The 15294-nt window shown below is 46.0% G+C and overlaps 3 protein-coding genes across 3 annotated transcripts; 1 reads left to right on the top strand and 2 right to left on the bottom strand.

Moving 5' to 3' along the window:
* Nucleotides 1-5305: 5305 nt before the first annotated feature.
* F4822DRAFT_415231 (uncharacterized protein) lies at nucleotides 5306-6796 on the bottom strand. Its single transcript, XM_051459211.1, has one exon. It carries the CDS (start codon nucleotides 6533-6535, stop codon nucleotides 6194-6196), a length of 342 nt encoding a protein of 113 aa, XP_051310232.1. The 5' UTR covers nucleotides 6536-6796; the 3' UTR covers nucleotides 5306-6193.
* Nucleotides 6797-9534: 2738 nt separating this feature from the next.
* Nucleotides 9535-11131, top strand: F4822DRAFT_364163 (universal stress protein family). Its single transcript, XM_051456158.1, has 2 exons — nucleotides 9535-10127; nucleotides 10201-11131. Exons 1-2 carry the CDS (start codon nucleotides 9711-9713, stop codon nucleotides 10858-10860), a joined length of 1077 nt encoding a protein of 358 aa, XP_051310231.1. The 5' UTR covers nucleotides 9535-9710; the 3' UTR covers nucleotides 10861-11131.
* Nucleotides 11132-13221: 2090 nt separating this feature from the next.
* Nucleotides 13222-15269, bottom strand: F4822DRAFT_433003 (uncharacterized protein; the record flags this gene model as incomplete). The annotated part of the gene is made up of 2 exons (XM_051461755.1): nucleotides 13222-14855; nucleotides 14930-15269. 2 exons carry the CDS (start codon nucleotides 15267-15269, stop codon nucleotides 13222-13224), a joined length of 1974 nt encoding a protein of 657 aa, XP_051310230.1.
* Nucleotides 15270-15294: the final 25 nt, after the last annotated feature.

Genomic DNA, 15294 nt, shown 5'->3' with positions numbered 1-15294 from the left:
AAGGAACATCGGCCGCAGAAATAATGACCTTCCAAGGCTGTTGTGTGCCCTGTCGTTCGTAAGTCACACGGGCAGATAATTTAAATGAGCATCTTTTATTTGCTTCGCAGTTATTTCCGCTACATCCATAATTTGCTGTTGTTGATGTGCGATTGGAGTCGCAGGATCTAGATAGGACGGGTAGGTCAGCAGAACGCAGAACGCGGTACTGCCCCAGGTTTACTATATTGAGCACCCCGGGCCAAGACGCCGTATGCATGTGGTTATGTGGCAGGTATGCTGTGCCGTGTCCCAAGATTATAGGATTTTAGAATGAATGTGTAATCACCGACACTTATCGACGTATTGATAAATCTACTTGCATATGTATATTGGGTAGGTACCTACATATATACGGACATTCATTAGGCGTGGATGATGAGCGACAGATAAACACATGACCAAGCGAACGGACCTATAGTTCGCTTCGATTGACCGGTCCCCCGGCCGAAGAGGCTGAGAAGTCGATCATCTCCGTTCTAACCCCCGAACGAGGTTCCAGTCCGACAACCGCGGGGCTCTCTCCACATTCTCTGTGCTGTATTGTAACGTTGGAACTGTCACCGCGTTTGCTTGCTTGCTTGCTTCGTGTGCACGGATGGCTAAGAAATCATGTAGGTGGGTTTGTGGATATAGGGAATAAGTATGTGGAGGGAGGGATGGGCCATCGCACCTTTGGTGACGGTGAATTACTGGAGATAGGTAGGTAGGTGTGTTGTATGTAGTAGTAGGAGGCCTCCCTATATCCACACACACACACATCCACACATCCAGCCTCCGCAGAACGCTGTTTTATATCACAATCCGTCAGTCAGTCGGGCTTTCCGCCAAGAAAGAGCCAAGGATAGGAAGCGGAGGGGTAGATGGGGTTCCATTTTCTTGGCTTGTGGTTTTTTTTTTTTTTTTTTTTCTGTCGTTAGGACTTACATATTTAGGTACTAGCTAAGATTTGTATGTATATGTATACTTGTGTATTGGCCTGCAAGGTAAGGTATGATGCATGTAGGTCTATATGCACGTCCCGCCTGGTTTAACCCGTGTTGCTTATGTTTTTTTGTATTGACTTACATATCGACTTAAAGTAGAGGTGATAGCTTAGTGGCTAGTTGTGATGTGATGGAGCGCGCAGGGCTGAGAGGCTTGGGATATGTAGGGTATAGGTTGTCTAGACTGTGTCCGGCGGTTGGTGGGGGACAGCTGAAGTGCTTCTAATTTTTAGCTAGATATGTAGGTGTATTCGTATGCAGTAGAGCTGATGAAACATGCCTTCATGTAGGAAAATGCAAAATGCATATGCTGCTTGAAGAGGGAGAATTTATATGAAAAGGGAAATATAGTCCACATGGCAGCCTCCCTTACGTTACCACCTACATATCATTTTATGTACGTGACCGTTGACTTACCTACATAAAAATGCGAGATATTATTATCTTGATAATTACAACTAATTTCTTATATTCATATATTATCCAAGATGCATGAAAATATATCTGAATGTTTTACGTCGTAGCACTATCGTCGTAGTACGTCGTCTCCTAGGTATTAGTGTACATGTGTATGTGTACGTGTAAGTTTGGTTCAGCTCGATCAAGTATCACGTTTCGCACCGCCACCTCCGGACAGCGTAAGCACGGATGCGACGGCAGAACGGGTAGCCGGCATCGTATAGTCTGACCTTGACCTAGATAGGCAGCTCGAGGGGTGATTAGGTCAGGCTATGTGTTCTCATCGTTGGCTAGACGAGTCGTTAAACTAATTGTACATCTGGCATTAGTTTTGAGGGGGATCGTCGAGTTTAAGTGGGTAGAGTGAGGTCTGGACTACAATCTCCAGGTACGCGTCCACTATTTATACAACCTCCTGCTGAAACTTGGGCGTTGCAGCTGAAGAGTTTCTTCGGGGTCTAGGGATTAGGGACCCGATGTTGTTGAAATATAGTATAGCTACGTTGTATTATGTTAGAAATGTAGTTGTTTGACTGGGTGAAATCGGGTTATTCCTATTCGCTGATCAATCCGATTCTTTTGAAACTCAACACAGTGAGTGACATGGTCATTTTCTAATTATTAGTCTTCAATTCCAATACAAAGATGAAGTAGGGGTGGATTTCGAGGGGAGTAGCACGGTTGGGTCTTTATTGTCTAAGCCCCCTTTTGCGCCTAAACTAGTCGGAATCTTGCAGCGAGGCGGTCCGTGATAATTCTTCATCAATATCTAGGCGGCGCTAGTGTATATGATCGCACACCACTGTTCGTTAGTATCTGTAGGCGCAAGGTGGAAACTGTGATTGTGCATGTCCTACCCCCTGGTAGCCTCTCTAGAAGTAACACCACCCACAAGACTATTCAAGTGCCACAGCAGCATTTGAACATTTGAATACATCGGGTTTGCGTTATACGGTGGTCGCTGCCCCGAGATATACGGACCCCTGATCCTATGGGGTTTTCCATTTAAATATTTTGTGTGCGAGCTTTCCCTCCCTTGCCATGGACCGGCTACACGCATTGTACTCTCCTCTAGGTTCCTTGGTTGCTTCAAGAGTGGTTGCTGTATGCCGGAAACTGAACCATGGAAAGATGTACCCCACCCATGCTGGCAGGGGAATTGCGGGACGTTTAAGGACTGCTGTGGTGGTCTGGGATAGCGGAGAAGAAATATACTAAAGATGCCTGGCGATTAAGCATAGGCAGCTAGCATATTTAGACAACAAAGGACTCAACATTGGTACTTTAGTACATATAATCGGATGTACTGTACCTGTTGAAAATTTCAACTCTGCTATGATTTTGTCTGCATAGCCTACCCGAATACTCAAATGAGACATGCCTACGAACTTTACGGACTCGTGGCAGTAAAAACTCGTAAGAGTTCAAGTGAGGCCGTCCCAATCTCCTCCAGCAACCCTATGTGAAAGGAGGAAATGATCGATCGGCGTATGATTCGAAGTCTCAAACAACAAAAGAGATACCAATGCGGAGGCCTCAGGTAAACGGTCCTTTAAACACGTCCCCATCGTCATTGTCATCGTCATCGAATGTTGTGTGACTAAGGCGTAACTACGTCTCTGAAAGTTGAATAGTCTATTTGACCAATGGGATTCGTGGCGACGTCACGATACATAGAGGGGTTGTTATAAGAGGTGAGGTTTCGATGATATACATATGTATTGGACGTTCTCTAACCAATCAGTATTGACTATTGCCTAGTTAGCCAATTAATTTCCAGAGAGGTGGGGTGATATCGGAACATTTCACAATTATGAGAAAACATAGCGAACCATTCGATGCTGGGGGTCGACACGTACCCATAATGCTATGAGGGGGAGTAGGTAAGAAGCTATGTCTAATAATCCGAACATGTGCTTCTGTGAAATTTTGACATGACAATAGGATATGAGGAGTCTCGTATTCGAAATTTGTAGAATCTACGGGACTTGCATCAGATACTACTTCGTTCGACGGGGTACTTACCTAGGTACATAATGGCTGACAAGTTGTGCTATGATGAGCGCACAAACTCGGTCCGTACCGTACCGTACGGGACATTTCCGACCCGGCACTAGATAGTACACAACATCGGGTTTGATTCCACCTTTTGCGTCTATACCTAAGTAAGTAGACGCTAGGGAGGCACGAGAAAAACCGTTGGGGCGGCTGAAATCGATCGGGACTTATCAGAACACATATCTCGTCATTGATAGCGACGTGCTTGGAAAACAGGAAATAAATCCTGTCAGAGAAATTTGAGCTTATCAAGACTCGATAATGAACACGGAATACGATCCGTATACAATCATTGTTGGCCAAATTAAATTGCCAAGCTCCCCAACAAATCAAGTTGTTAGGAATATAGTCTCTTAATCCGTAAATTGCCTACAAGGCTGGCAGGGTAGGTAGTAGACGCAGTTCAATAACGGCGTGGAGATACGATACCGGACAAGCCGAAGCCATGCCGAAAAAGACTCACCATCATGATTATACCTGGCGTTCCGACCGGACGGCGGATGGTAGATAATTAACTGAAAGGCGGTCAGACATCCCGGCCGCGCGACGACGGTGTTTAGCTTATCGAAACACACAAGTCGGTCAAGGTGAGACGTCCTTTTTCTACGAAATGGAAGTAGGCCCGTGGGCATAGGATTCGCTAATCTCTTGTTTCCGAACGCAAAATTTTCAACAAGCATTGGCCATTGGGTTCGGTTATCGCGTCTTAAATAGGTGTGCGGTGAGAAATATCCTGTCAACAGGCCTAGCGTAAAGGGGGGCACAGTTGTAATTTAGGGAAATATCGGATCGATGTGAGCAAATAACTAGACGACGCCGTAGCCCGTGTGGGAGCCACGAGGTCGTGAATCCGTGATGTATTCGGCGAGGCTGCAGGAAAGCCAAGATTTCTTGCATCGTATGTGGCTGACATGGCCAGCATGGAGACAGGGATTCTTGATTGTTCGTAGTCTTATCAGTTTCCAAGGTCAGAGCAGAGCTTTGATTTCATCATTTCACCTCGTGCCGCATTAGGATAATCTGTTTCGTGGGATCTTAGTCCTTGACATGTGAGAAAAAATGAGAAAAAAAAAATTCGCCGCCCAAAACACGGAAGAGTAGCCTTGTTGAGTCAAGTGGAAACGTGTCCACCTAAAGAATTTTTGCAAATCGCGGAACATGGGCTTAATATTTTCTAGTGTATGGCTGAGTAGTGTAGGTATGTATGTACACTACATGCCCAATATTGTCGATCTTTAATACGGCGTACGTTACGAACGGAGTTAATTAACAAACTCGCGGAACTCGTTAGCAAGGGAAACCATGTGACGTTTCGAGTTCAACATGCAGTTTGGAGAAAGAAGAAACTAAGTAGGGTTCCTGTCCCCTCTTCCCTCTGTCGCTCTTGACGGGTAACAGTGCCGATGCGACACGATCTACCCTATCCGACAGGAGAAATCGGGGAAATGTAGCCCAAGTAGGGAACTGCATCTGCCAGCGTTCGATCGTGGTGGATGGTTGGCTTTGGGAACGGCTCGACCCGTTGGCTCCTCAGTCTCCATCCCACTACTCCCACTACTTTGGGGCCCGCGCACGGTAGCGTAGACGTAATGCCAGGTACTGCTACGTTATGGTGGAGAGGGTCGGAAAGCGGAGGTGTGCAAGATTCCGTCCGTAGTCCCCATCCCAATGAATTTTTATTTTCCTTTCTGAGCCAGCAGGGTACCTAGTGTACTTAAGGTATGGTAGAGACGCAGCAGGGTATGCTGGCTGGGTTAGAAAGTAAGCAGCAGTAGTGCAAAATAGAAGAATCCGGAGATATGTCGTGTGGCTATAACCAGCCCAGGCAGACCAGGCAGAACGACTGTCGTGCTACGTGCCTAATTTCCTTGTTATCTTTTCCGCAACGCAAGAAGGAGTTGCACAGATGTGTCATCAGCGTGGAAAACGTTGGAAAGGAGAGCAATCCTTGCCCCGTCAACACTTCTTGGCTACGCGAAGTATGCGCGCCAAGTTCGCCAAGAATACGATATTGTATCACTCCCGTAGGTCTTGCTGGCCTTGTTGCCTTTTGATGTTGTTTTTCCCCACGGTTTTAGTACCCTTTTGGAGCAATCTGGGTGTTCTTTTCCTGTTGGAGTACATATGACTCTCGGCTAGAACGAAGACTTTGCGGATCTTGTTCTTGTTTATCATCATCATACCGTACCATTCGACCTCAGTAAGTAAAAAAAGGACAAAAGTACCCCAAGGTAAAATAAGAGGTGGAGGTGAAAATGGAAATTGTGCGCGCGGGTACATCCATACAATCCATACAATGTAGGTATATCCCTAGGTATATGTGTATGTGTTAAAAATGTGTAAGCCACATCGGTAGTTAATGTAGCCCGTAACTTGACGGCCAGGACGGCTTAAATTGCGTGCCTGATAGGAATAAATTTACAATCCCGCCCTACTCACATATAGTCCCTAGAGCTACCTTCTCAATGTGGCCACCAGTAAGTGAAGGGAAGAAATAGAAGAAAGATTGGAAGTGAAGACAAGGCGAGGAGGGGTGAATATTACTTCTTGGCCCTAACCCGCCTGCCTGGGAGTTATCGGTTGGCTTCCTAGGCGCAGATGTTGTGGATGAACGTTCAATGCTTGGTATTTGTGCTATCCACTTGGATATCTTACCTTTCTTTCCATATGCAAAGGTACATAAGTATCACAACACCTCGAATGTTGTGTTCTGTTGCTATCCAGAAGTATGACTCCACATTTATTTTTTGATAATAGTAAGTAGGGATAATGATGATGATGATGATGATAAGGACAAGTTGGAAGTTGGAGAGAGCGAGTAAGATGCCTGATGGATTTCCCGAACCTGTCGTATGTCGCGCTGTAAAGAAAGAGTCGAGTTGACGGGAGTTTACGTGGACTTTAGTTAAAAATGCCCCTTTTTGGCTACGGGACATCGATCTTGGATAAGTTTTGCTGGCTGATCTGACGATTACGTCGACCTGATGTCGCATTGGAGTGTCTGCCGTGAGGAATTGTAATTGGGTGGATGGTGGAGGAAGTAAAAGGGAGAAAGTGGAAAAGTAAGACGAAAATGATCTCGAAATGTGAGAGGAAGATGGGAATATGCGCTTTAGGGATTTAGATTGAAAATGGAGGCAAGATGACTTACATGCATGCGTGTGGTACTTACCTACATGATTGAGTGATGAATTGATTGATTAACTGATGTAGGTCGGTACATATACTTTATAACCCTTATAATGACATTTATTGCGACCCTTTTTCACTGGATGTTTTAATGTTTAAGCTACATAAGGACAATCATGTACTTGTATAGTGTGATTATGTATTCCGTACTTAGTCCTAGGATGATGCATATATCATACATAAATGCGCATATGGAATTGCTTAACATTCGAAAGTATGTACACATGTATGGGGGAACTTTACGGCATTACGGCAGGGTATACTAAAGTACGTAGGTACGGCAGGCTACCTAAGATCCAATAGCAGTGGGGGTGTGTAACTCTGTACTCCCTGTAGCGTGTAAAAATAGGAAATTTGAAAACGCACCGTCATCTGCCGCAAGGTTTAGCTTCTTGGCTTTAGCACTATTATTTTCCCTTTTTTTCTTTTCCTTCTTCTTCAAGGGTTAAAACAGGGTACATTGGTACATAAAACAGACAAGGTAGTCGTCCCTAGTGTGGTGAAAAAAAAAAATGACAGGGATATTAGGTCTTGTAGTCTACCCTGTCTACCCTGTCCATCCATTTAATGTATGTACCAAGGCTGGAAAGAGCTTCGCCCAGGCAGCTACAGCCTACTTATCCAACAGTAACTTACTACTGCTACCTGCTACTTGCTACTTTACTACTTTACCTCATATGTAAACTGAACCTTGCCCGTTCTTTCCATGGCCGCCCAATCCAGACTTCGATTTTATCATCGTTCAAGATGTGACAAAACTGACCAACTTTAACCTTTTTATCATTTCTTCATCTTTTCTCTCTTTTTTTTATGACGTGCCAGCTTAACGCTACCGTACCGTCTAACTCCATTAATTCCATCTCTCACCATCGTTGTTATCTACAATACAGTTGTACCATCCTCCCTACCGTTTGGATATTATTACCTACCTACCTATATCCACACCCCACCATTCGTTGTGTACATCGAAATCAGGTAGTGATTCCGTCTACTGCATCAAACCACCTCGCCCGTTGAAACGCAATTCGACGAGGCTTAGAGAGTCGAGACAAGGAGAAAAACGATCAGGCTAGGTGGAGAACTCGAAACATCACCGGCGCAATAGAAACGTGACTTACTCTGTACTTTGCAACAAAAGCCGTACCACCTTAATATCGAAACGTACGACACTCGTATACCCGTATACCAACTTACTCATTTCAGCTGAGGTTTCTGGAACAAGCACCCAGCACCTTTCGTTGTCTCATTTATTATCGCCGAGAGACAACAGAAGCGGGGGGTCATCGTTACTCCTACTTAGTTCCATTTCCTTGCGCGCCCAGAAGAAGGAAACACGACCTATATGTCTGCCATTTAACAAACATACCACCAACCAATCAGCCAACTCGGGTCGCACAGCCAATATTTTTTTTTGTCGTTGACAATCGCCCTCGTTAATCCACGTGGTCTGTCAATTCGATCCTTCGAGACCCCAAGCTCTCTCTCTTTGTTCCTCCGCAATCTTCATCATACCATCTCGAGAACGGACAGCACCGAGCTGTCCCTTTGAGCTTCTGATTCGACCCCATCCGCGCTCAATGCCGTCGGTGCGAAGCTGCCTCCTCCGCCCTCTTACCGAGGCAACGTGAGTTAGGTATAGGCGGTATTTGTACTAGCGCTATCTTAATCATCGCATTTTGTTTGGAGCAAGAAAAAAAGGAAGGAATAAATAAAAATGTCCGGAGGATTGCCGACCACGGTTAGAAGCCCTGGGAGCGACGTTTCTCCTAAATCGCAACCAACATCGAAGAAAGTCGATTACTTCTCTCTTGAGAAGAAACCCAGCCCACTCTCCAGCGTAGATACTCCGCAGAGTAGCGCAAAGAGTACCCCTCGTGCCGAGCCAGTACAGCGAGTTGTGCATGACTCGAAAGGCAAAGGGAAGGAAATCATCGAGAGTACGGGCGATGCTAGCGCGACGACTCCAGGCGAGACAGCCTCTAGTACGGGGAGTAGTGGACCTCCGTCTAGAAAGGGATCCATCTCGTCCGTGACTTTTGCGCCTCCTCATAATCCATCGCTGCCCCAAGGTCGGAAGAAGCCGCATACAGGGAACCGAATTCGGGCAGCCTCACCGAAGCATAAAAGGTAAGTCATCGTTGTCTTTTAACTTTATTTCCTTTTTCTCTTTCACATTCACCACCCACGTATGAATGAGCGCATTGAAACATAATTTCACCTGCGACGTATATAACCCGAGGATATGCGCAGTTGAGATATTGTTACGGCGTCGCCACCAAGACTAGTTGAGCAACGATAGACGCCACTATGTCTCTTGGCAGAAAGCTTCTATGAAGCTGAGAGGCTTGTTTTTGTCTTACCCATTACATCATGTGCCCGCCGAGACATTTTGTCACCACCGGATTTCCCATTTCTCTGGAAATATGACTGCGTTGTCGAGTTGGATCGAATGCGATGCACTATGCTGTCGCTATATGAGGCTCTTTTAGAGAGGAACAGTATTCGCAACCGACTGCTTTTGGATCATGATATGGTGGTCAGAAAGATGAATAAGAAGATAAGAACAACAAACTCGGGTCTTCTAATATGGTCGCATGTCGTTCCGGGTCAGGATAATCGAAGCTAGTCCGGTTTCGAATTCGCGTGCCCGACTCTAAAGCAAGCGCTATTCGTCGACTTACTCCGTTCTACCCCGCTCAACTTACAATCCCCCACTCATCATCCCAAAAGCGCCAACCCCCGTATACTTTGTCATGTACCTGGACTTGGAACCTCAGATGACGAGGGCGCAGCTGGGCACAAGTGGCTACCTGAGCTTAGGTTAACAAGGTTTCCAAGGTTTTTTTCTTCCTTACCTCTTGTTGAAATTCCGCGCAAAAGGAGGGTGTATTCATGGAATCGATCCTGCTACATCGTTAATCCCTCTCCTTTCCTCTATCCGCAAATTCCTTCCTCCTTTTTTCCCTTCTCCTAAATCTGATGGCAACCGAGACACTAACCGAGTCCCCTCGTTCGCAAAGGTTCGAGTCTCATGTGGCGTTCGACAACATACCTCTCGGCGAGTCAACTGAGTACAACCCGATCTCGTTTACTCTCAATTACCGACATGCCGGTTTTCAATTTCGACGGCGACATCGCACCTTTATGGTCGGCGTAGACGATAATTCGTACTCGGATCACGCTTTACAATGGCTTTTGGATGAGCTAGTTGACGATGGCGACGAGATAGTTTGCGTCCGCGTGATCGAAAACCAGCTTCGCCTTACCGATAAGGCGTACCAAGAAGATGCCAAGACCTTGATGGAATCAATTCAGTCGAAAAATACGCAAAACCGAGCGATTGGTCTTGTTTTAGAATATGCTGTCGGAAAGTTACATAATACGTTTCAGCATCTTGTTAGTATTCCCTATTCCTCGTATCGTCTCTACTGATATGGTAGGGCATGAGTGCTAACTCGAATCTTGCTAGATTAAAATCTACCAGCCGTCGATGTTGATTGTCGGTACGAAAGGTAGAAGCCTTGACGGTGTCCAAGGATTCCTCGTGAATCGTAGTTCATTTTCAAAGTATTGCTTGCAATATTCGCCGGTCCCTGTCGTTGTCGTACGTCCGAACGAGAAGCGTGAGAAGAAAAAGGCGAAAAGAGCGCATGATCCTTCAAGGCAAAGTTATGCGCAAATGCTCTTGGGACAACCGCACGAGGCCGATAGCGAGAATAGTAGTGTATACGAGTTAGAGCCCAACTTGACTCAGGACGAAGAAGCGCACCGTGTCGCAGTGGCTGTTGGATTACCGGCGGCGTATGACCCGACGATCAAGCCCATCGACCCTGCTAGTTTCCTTAAGAACTATGGTCGCCGATCCACGCCCGAGGTGTCTACAGAGACCCTTGCGATAGTGAACAAAGGAGGTCTGCCTGCCGAGAAGAAGTCGCCGGGTCGTGAAGAGTCAGACTCGGACTCTGAAGGGGAATTCGAGGCCACACCAGGTGAGGAACTGCTTAGAGAGCGACTGCACAAGATGGAGTTAAATGAAGGAGCCGCACTCAGAGCTGAAGCTAGGAAGATGAGTTCTGGATCTGCCGACAGTGACGAAGATCCCCCGGGTGGTGGAGGTGCTAAGACGTGACGCAACTGTCGTACATGAGGATTCCCGTATAACACACCTTCTCTTCCTATTCCTATCCCTTTTCCACCTAAACGGGCTAGAGACCGTCAGCGTAACAGCATGATAGGTTCGGATGGATGGTCGATATATTAGTTTCCCCAGCGTCGTCAGCATCGATTATTTATACTCATAAGGAAGCAGCAAGCATGCACTTGCAACAGAAATAAGCAGCAAATAAGGCGTCGAAAAATCATATTACAGCAAGCAATTGGAGGAATACCCCAGGTTGGAACTTGATAGCGGCTCGGAAGTATATCTATCACGACGCAGGCTTGTGTCGTGAGTAGTTTATAAATAATGAAAATACAAAAACTCTCCTCTATGTGCCTAATCTGATAGATATAATGTGCATGTGTGATAACCAATAGGATATATGGGTTAGAAGCTTGAGACGCGGGTGCTGAGATTTTGAGGTATTTTCGAGTATAGGGCTATATCAAGTTACACGTCGGGCTTATAGTGAGGGGAGTACAACTTGTCTTGAGTGGCGAGGGTTCGTGTCGCTACGAGGTTGCTTGGTTATTTCTATTCTTGATGGTTTGATATAGTATGGACGTCAACATTATCAGTAAGAGTTTACGATCGCAAGTTTCAACGGGTCTCGTAGGGTCCAAGATGTAAAGCTATAAGATATTCTCAAGAGTTCGTGTGTCCATGAATAAGTCCGGGGAACTAGACAAGATCAAATCTGTCTTCGGTGTGACAGGTGCCTAGACTGAGCTAATTTCGTGATATTTTACATATAATTCCCTCCATGTCTATATTACTTCCAATAGCTTCGAGTATCAATCTCCGGAGCATCTCACAGCTCGGACGATTCTAGCAGTCAAAGGTGTAGTGTTAGATTTTAGATTTCGGAAGCGAATGAACGTAGGGCATAACTACACCTAACACAACCCTCGATACCATATTATATAGGCTATGAGAGCCGGAGTCAATTCAGCTCAACTATTCATAGGTTACTAGCATACTGTAGCTTAACTGTGATGGCTGAAGACAATGGACCCATACACGACTCTCTACGAAAGAAACATGAATGTTCGATAGTCACGAATATATACGAATTTGCTATGAACTAAATACGATGTCACGGGTATCCGCGCCACGGTATTTATACCGCCCCGTCTTAGCTCATCTTGCAAAAAACACGACCCACTGAACCGACAAACGCCAATTTGCAAACAGGTTCGATTCCCTCGTTTGCAACAAGCCACAGACTCGAACACACGGCTACGAGCACCACATATCCCACACCAGAATGCAAGAATTACGAGTCAACTCCACCGTAAAACCCAAAGTCCATTCAAATACAACCCCCCAAAATATTCAGGATAAATAAAAAATGTCAGCAGAATCTATCTAACAGCGAACCCAGTCTCAAATAAAAAATTGCAGGTACTGCTAGCGAAAATAAGACTGCGTTAATAATTCCCTCTCGGCACACGTAAATGGTCAGGACTATCGTGACGCGTTCAATTCCCTTCAAAACGAGGGGATTCGAACTAATATGGAAGCCTGATGATAAGGAATGGTGCCTTGAGGAAAGAAAAAGAAGAAGAGAAAGAAGTTTGAAAATCAAATTCGATACTAGAATAAAAATAAAGATAAAAATATGTGGACCCGGTGGCTGCCTGGGGCTGAGTCATACGTGGCGTCGTACAAGTCCCATTGGTACTAAGGTACCGTGGCCTAATTACATAATTCTTTGAATCAGTATAGCAAGAATTTATGAAACAGTCTCGCAGACTTGCTCCGCTATGTGTTCCTGATTTACTGTTGATACGTAGGACGCTGCTATCAATAATTGGAAGTCTGGAGAATTTTCTGCTACAAATTGAGCGTCAAAAAGATTTCCATAGAGCAATATAATATCGAGTATGAATTGATATTTCCTCCTCCCTAATCTAATGCTCTACTTATACACTCCCAAAAATCAATCATACCCCTACTAATGTGAGTTCCATAAAAACGCCCTGGTGTATATAGGGCCCCAATAAGTTAAAAATGATAAAAGCTCAAACCTGTCCCATGCGAATGCTATTGTACGTCCATACCTCTTTAAAGAGGATATATCTTAATCCCCATACCAAACGCCGCCGCGTATGCAAAAGCAGTGCATATGAGTACCAACACCTCAACAGTTAAAGCAGACAAGTCCTCGCAAATGGGTATCTTGATAAGATCAAAGGCTCTATAGTTCACCCGAAACTTCCCAATGATGCCCAATAATCCGTGAAAAACGCCGCGTAAAAATGTCCGAGTTTCCGTATCTAGTCTGTTCCCGTTTCGCCGCGAATGAAAATGGTACTAAGGTCATTATCATCATGCCTTAAGAGTTGCAACTGCTCTCGCAACTTCTTTTGTTGCAATCTTCTCGAATCGTTGTCGGGCATTGTCGTTGAGGGAATCGTCCGAAACCTCCTTGTATAATTTGTGGCTTAGGTCACGATTAATAGACGCGTACTGATCCGCCGTGATATGTCCGGATTTCCAGTGAGGTTTAAGGGCGTCCTTCACAATACCACTTATGCTCTCCTTCATCTCAAAAGGCAACGGTACACGCGCAGGCGAAGTCTCTTGTGGGCGTTTTTCACTTCGGTTAATGTTTGCTGACTGCTGACGTTGAGGTCGAGGTTGTTGGATTCCCGGCGAGCCGCTATGTGCTCGACCATTTTGGTTGCGACGCGCGTGTTGACGAGATCCTGATTCCGAGTCGCTATTATCGCTATTGTTTCGATTCGCCATGTAATTTGTAGGAGGGTATATCGGCTCAATATGTGAGCTTAGAGAGAGGGGCGAACCTGGTCGATCCATAATTCCGCGTGGTGGCGGTGTCGCCGACATTGCTCGAGGACTACTATGAGCAGAAGGGGAAGGGGATGAAGCGGGTGATGATTGATCCACTATTGGGTTGGAAAAGGTGAAAAATGGTCGGGTGTTCTCATCGTCAGAAGGTGTACTCATTTCCACCTCTTTAAGTAGTGAAGAGAGAAAAGACGGAGCGTCACCACTGCTTGGTTGGGTTGAAGCTGAACTCGGACCGGATCCAGCTGATGTAGGTTGATTGGTTTGTATGGAATGCCTACTTGAGGACGATGAAGCATGTCCTGTCATGGGGGCTCTCCTTGTCCGTGGTCGTTTCAATTTACGTTCTGGCTGTTGAGGTTCAACCGGGGAAGCAGTCACTGAGCGAGACTTTCGTTTTCGATGATTTGGGGTTGAGCTGGCACCATTGGTAGTGTTAGTAGCTTCCATGGCCTTCTCTAAAGCACCCCAGGCTTGTCTTTCTTCCTGTGACTCTTCCGGAGGAGCGAAGGGACTGGGACGAGGAGTTGAAGCTCGCGGCGCAACAGATGGGGGGAGAACATTTGAGAGGTTATTTGCGAACACATCATGGGCCCCAAGGCGGCTAGCGATACTGATACGTTGTTGCCATCTCCTGTACTCGTTTCGCTCTTGTTCGCTCCGTTGTTGCGTTCGCCGAAAGCCCCGCAGAACTTCGTCGTCATCGTGGTTATCAAGGTCGAGGTTCAATGCATCGTAGACCCGACCTGCAATTTGACCCCAGGCCCCTTGCCAATCGCTAGAACGCGCTTGTTGTCGAGCCCGTCGCATAGAAGCTGAAGTGCGTGGCAAGTAATCAGAATGGCCATCCGAAAAGCCAGCGACCGAGAAGTCATCACCTTGAAGTTCAGCGGTAAGGAGCTCTGAGCCAGTGTCTGCGCACTCGAAACAAAACCAATGACCCCTAGGAACAGAGTCAAGGCCCACGCAATGTGTGTGGTATGGTGCATCGCAGCTATCGCATAGGAGGAGCACGTCTTCGTCGTCAGTTCGATGGCAGATGGGACACGGTCTAGACTCTTCTATTTCGGGGTTATCGTCAAGCCAAGCTTGAGGATCGAATTCGACGACTTGTTTCTTATCCTCTACCTTATATGAGGATAATTGAGTGCCTACATGATAACAAAATAGTTAGTTTCCCGTCTCGAAGTTATGCAGTTATAGAGAATGAAGGTGTTCGGCTTACCTCCAAGCTTGTCATAAACGTGCACCAAGTGAAATGCTTGGCGGCAGATCGGACAGCTGTTTGCCTTTCCCGTCCATTCCCGTAGACAAGCGTCATGCAAGGCATGGCCACAAACTTCAATGACTGCAATGTTATGATCCTCGCCGTCGTTATTAGAAATATTAGTGATGTTGCATAATGGAGACTCTGGTGGTGTAGGTGATAGCCGTGCCGGTGCTTTTGTGATAGTGGACGAAGTACCCTCCAACGGGTCATCGTCCGGGGATGTATGCAACTGTGCAAGCGGCGACGACGATTGAACGTCTAGATTTTCTAGACAGACGATACACTGATCAGCCATCAGGGCAGAATTTCATGAATTGTCG

Source organism: Hypoxylon trugodes (genome assembly GCF_022578975.1).
Source record: "Hypoxylon trugodes strain CBS 135444 unplaced genomic scaffold F4822scaffold_9, whole genome shotgun sequence".
NCBI classification, from domain to species: Eukaryota; Fungi; Ascomycota; class Sordariomycetes; order Xylariales; family Hypoxylaceae; genus Hypoxylon; species Hypoxylon trugodes.
Note: the sequence above shows the minus strand (reverse complement) of the source record. Positions and strands in the feature narration are given on the sequence as shown.

Coding starts and splice junctions, on each gene's coding strand:
- F4822DRAFT_415231 (XM_051459211.1), bottom strand. CDS start 6,535: ATGCGACATCAGGTCGACGTAATCGTCAGATCAGCCAGCAAAACTTAT.
- F4822DRAFT_364163 (XM_051456158.1), top strand. CDS start 9,711: ATGGCAACCGAGACACTAACCGAGTCCCCTCGTTCGCAAAGGTTCGAG. Junction 10,128..10,200: donor ATAATACGTTTCAGCATCTT/GTTAGTATTCCC, acceptor GAATCTTGCTAG/ATTAAAATCTACCAGCCGTC.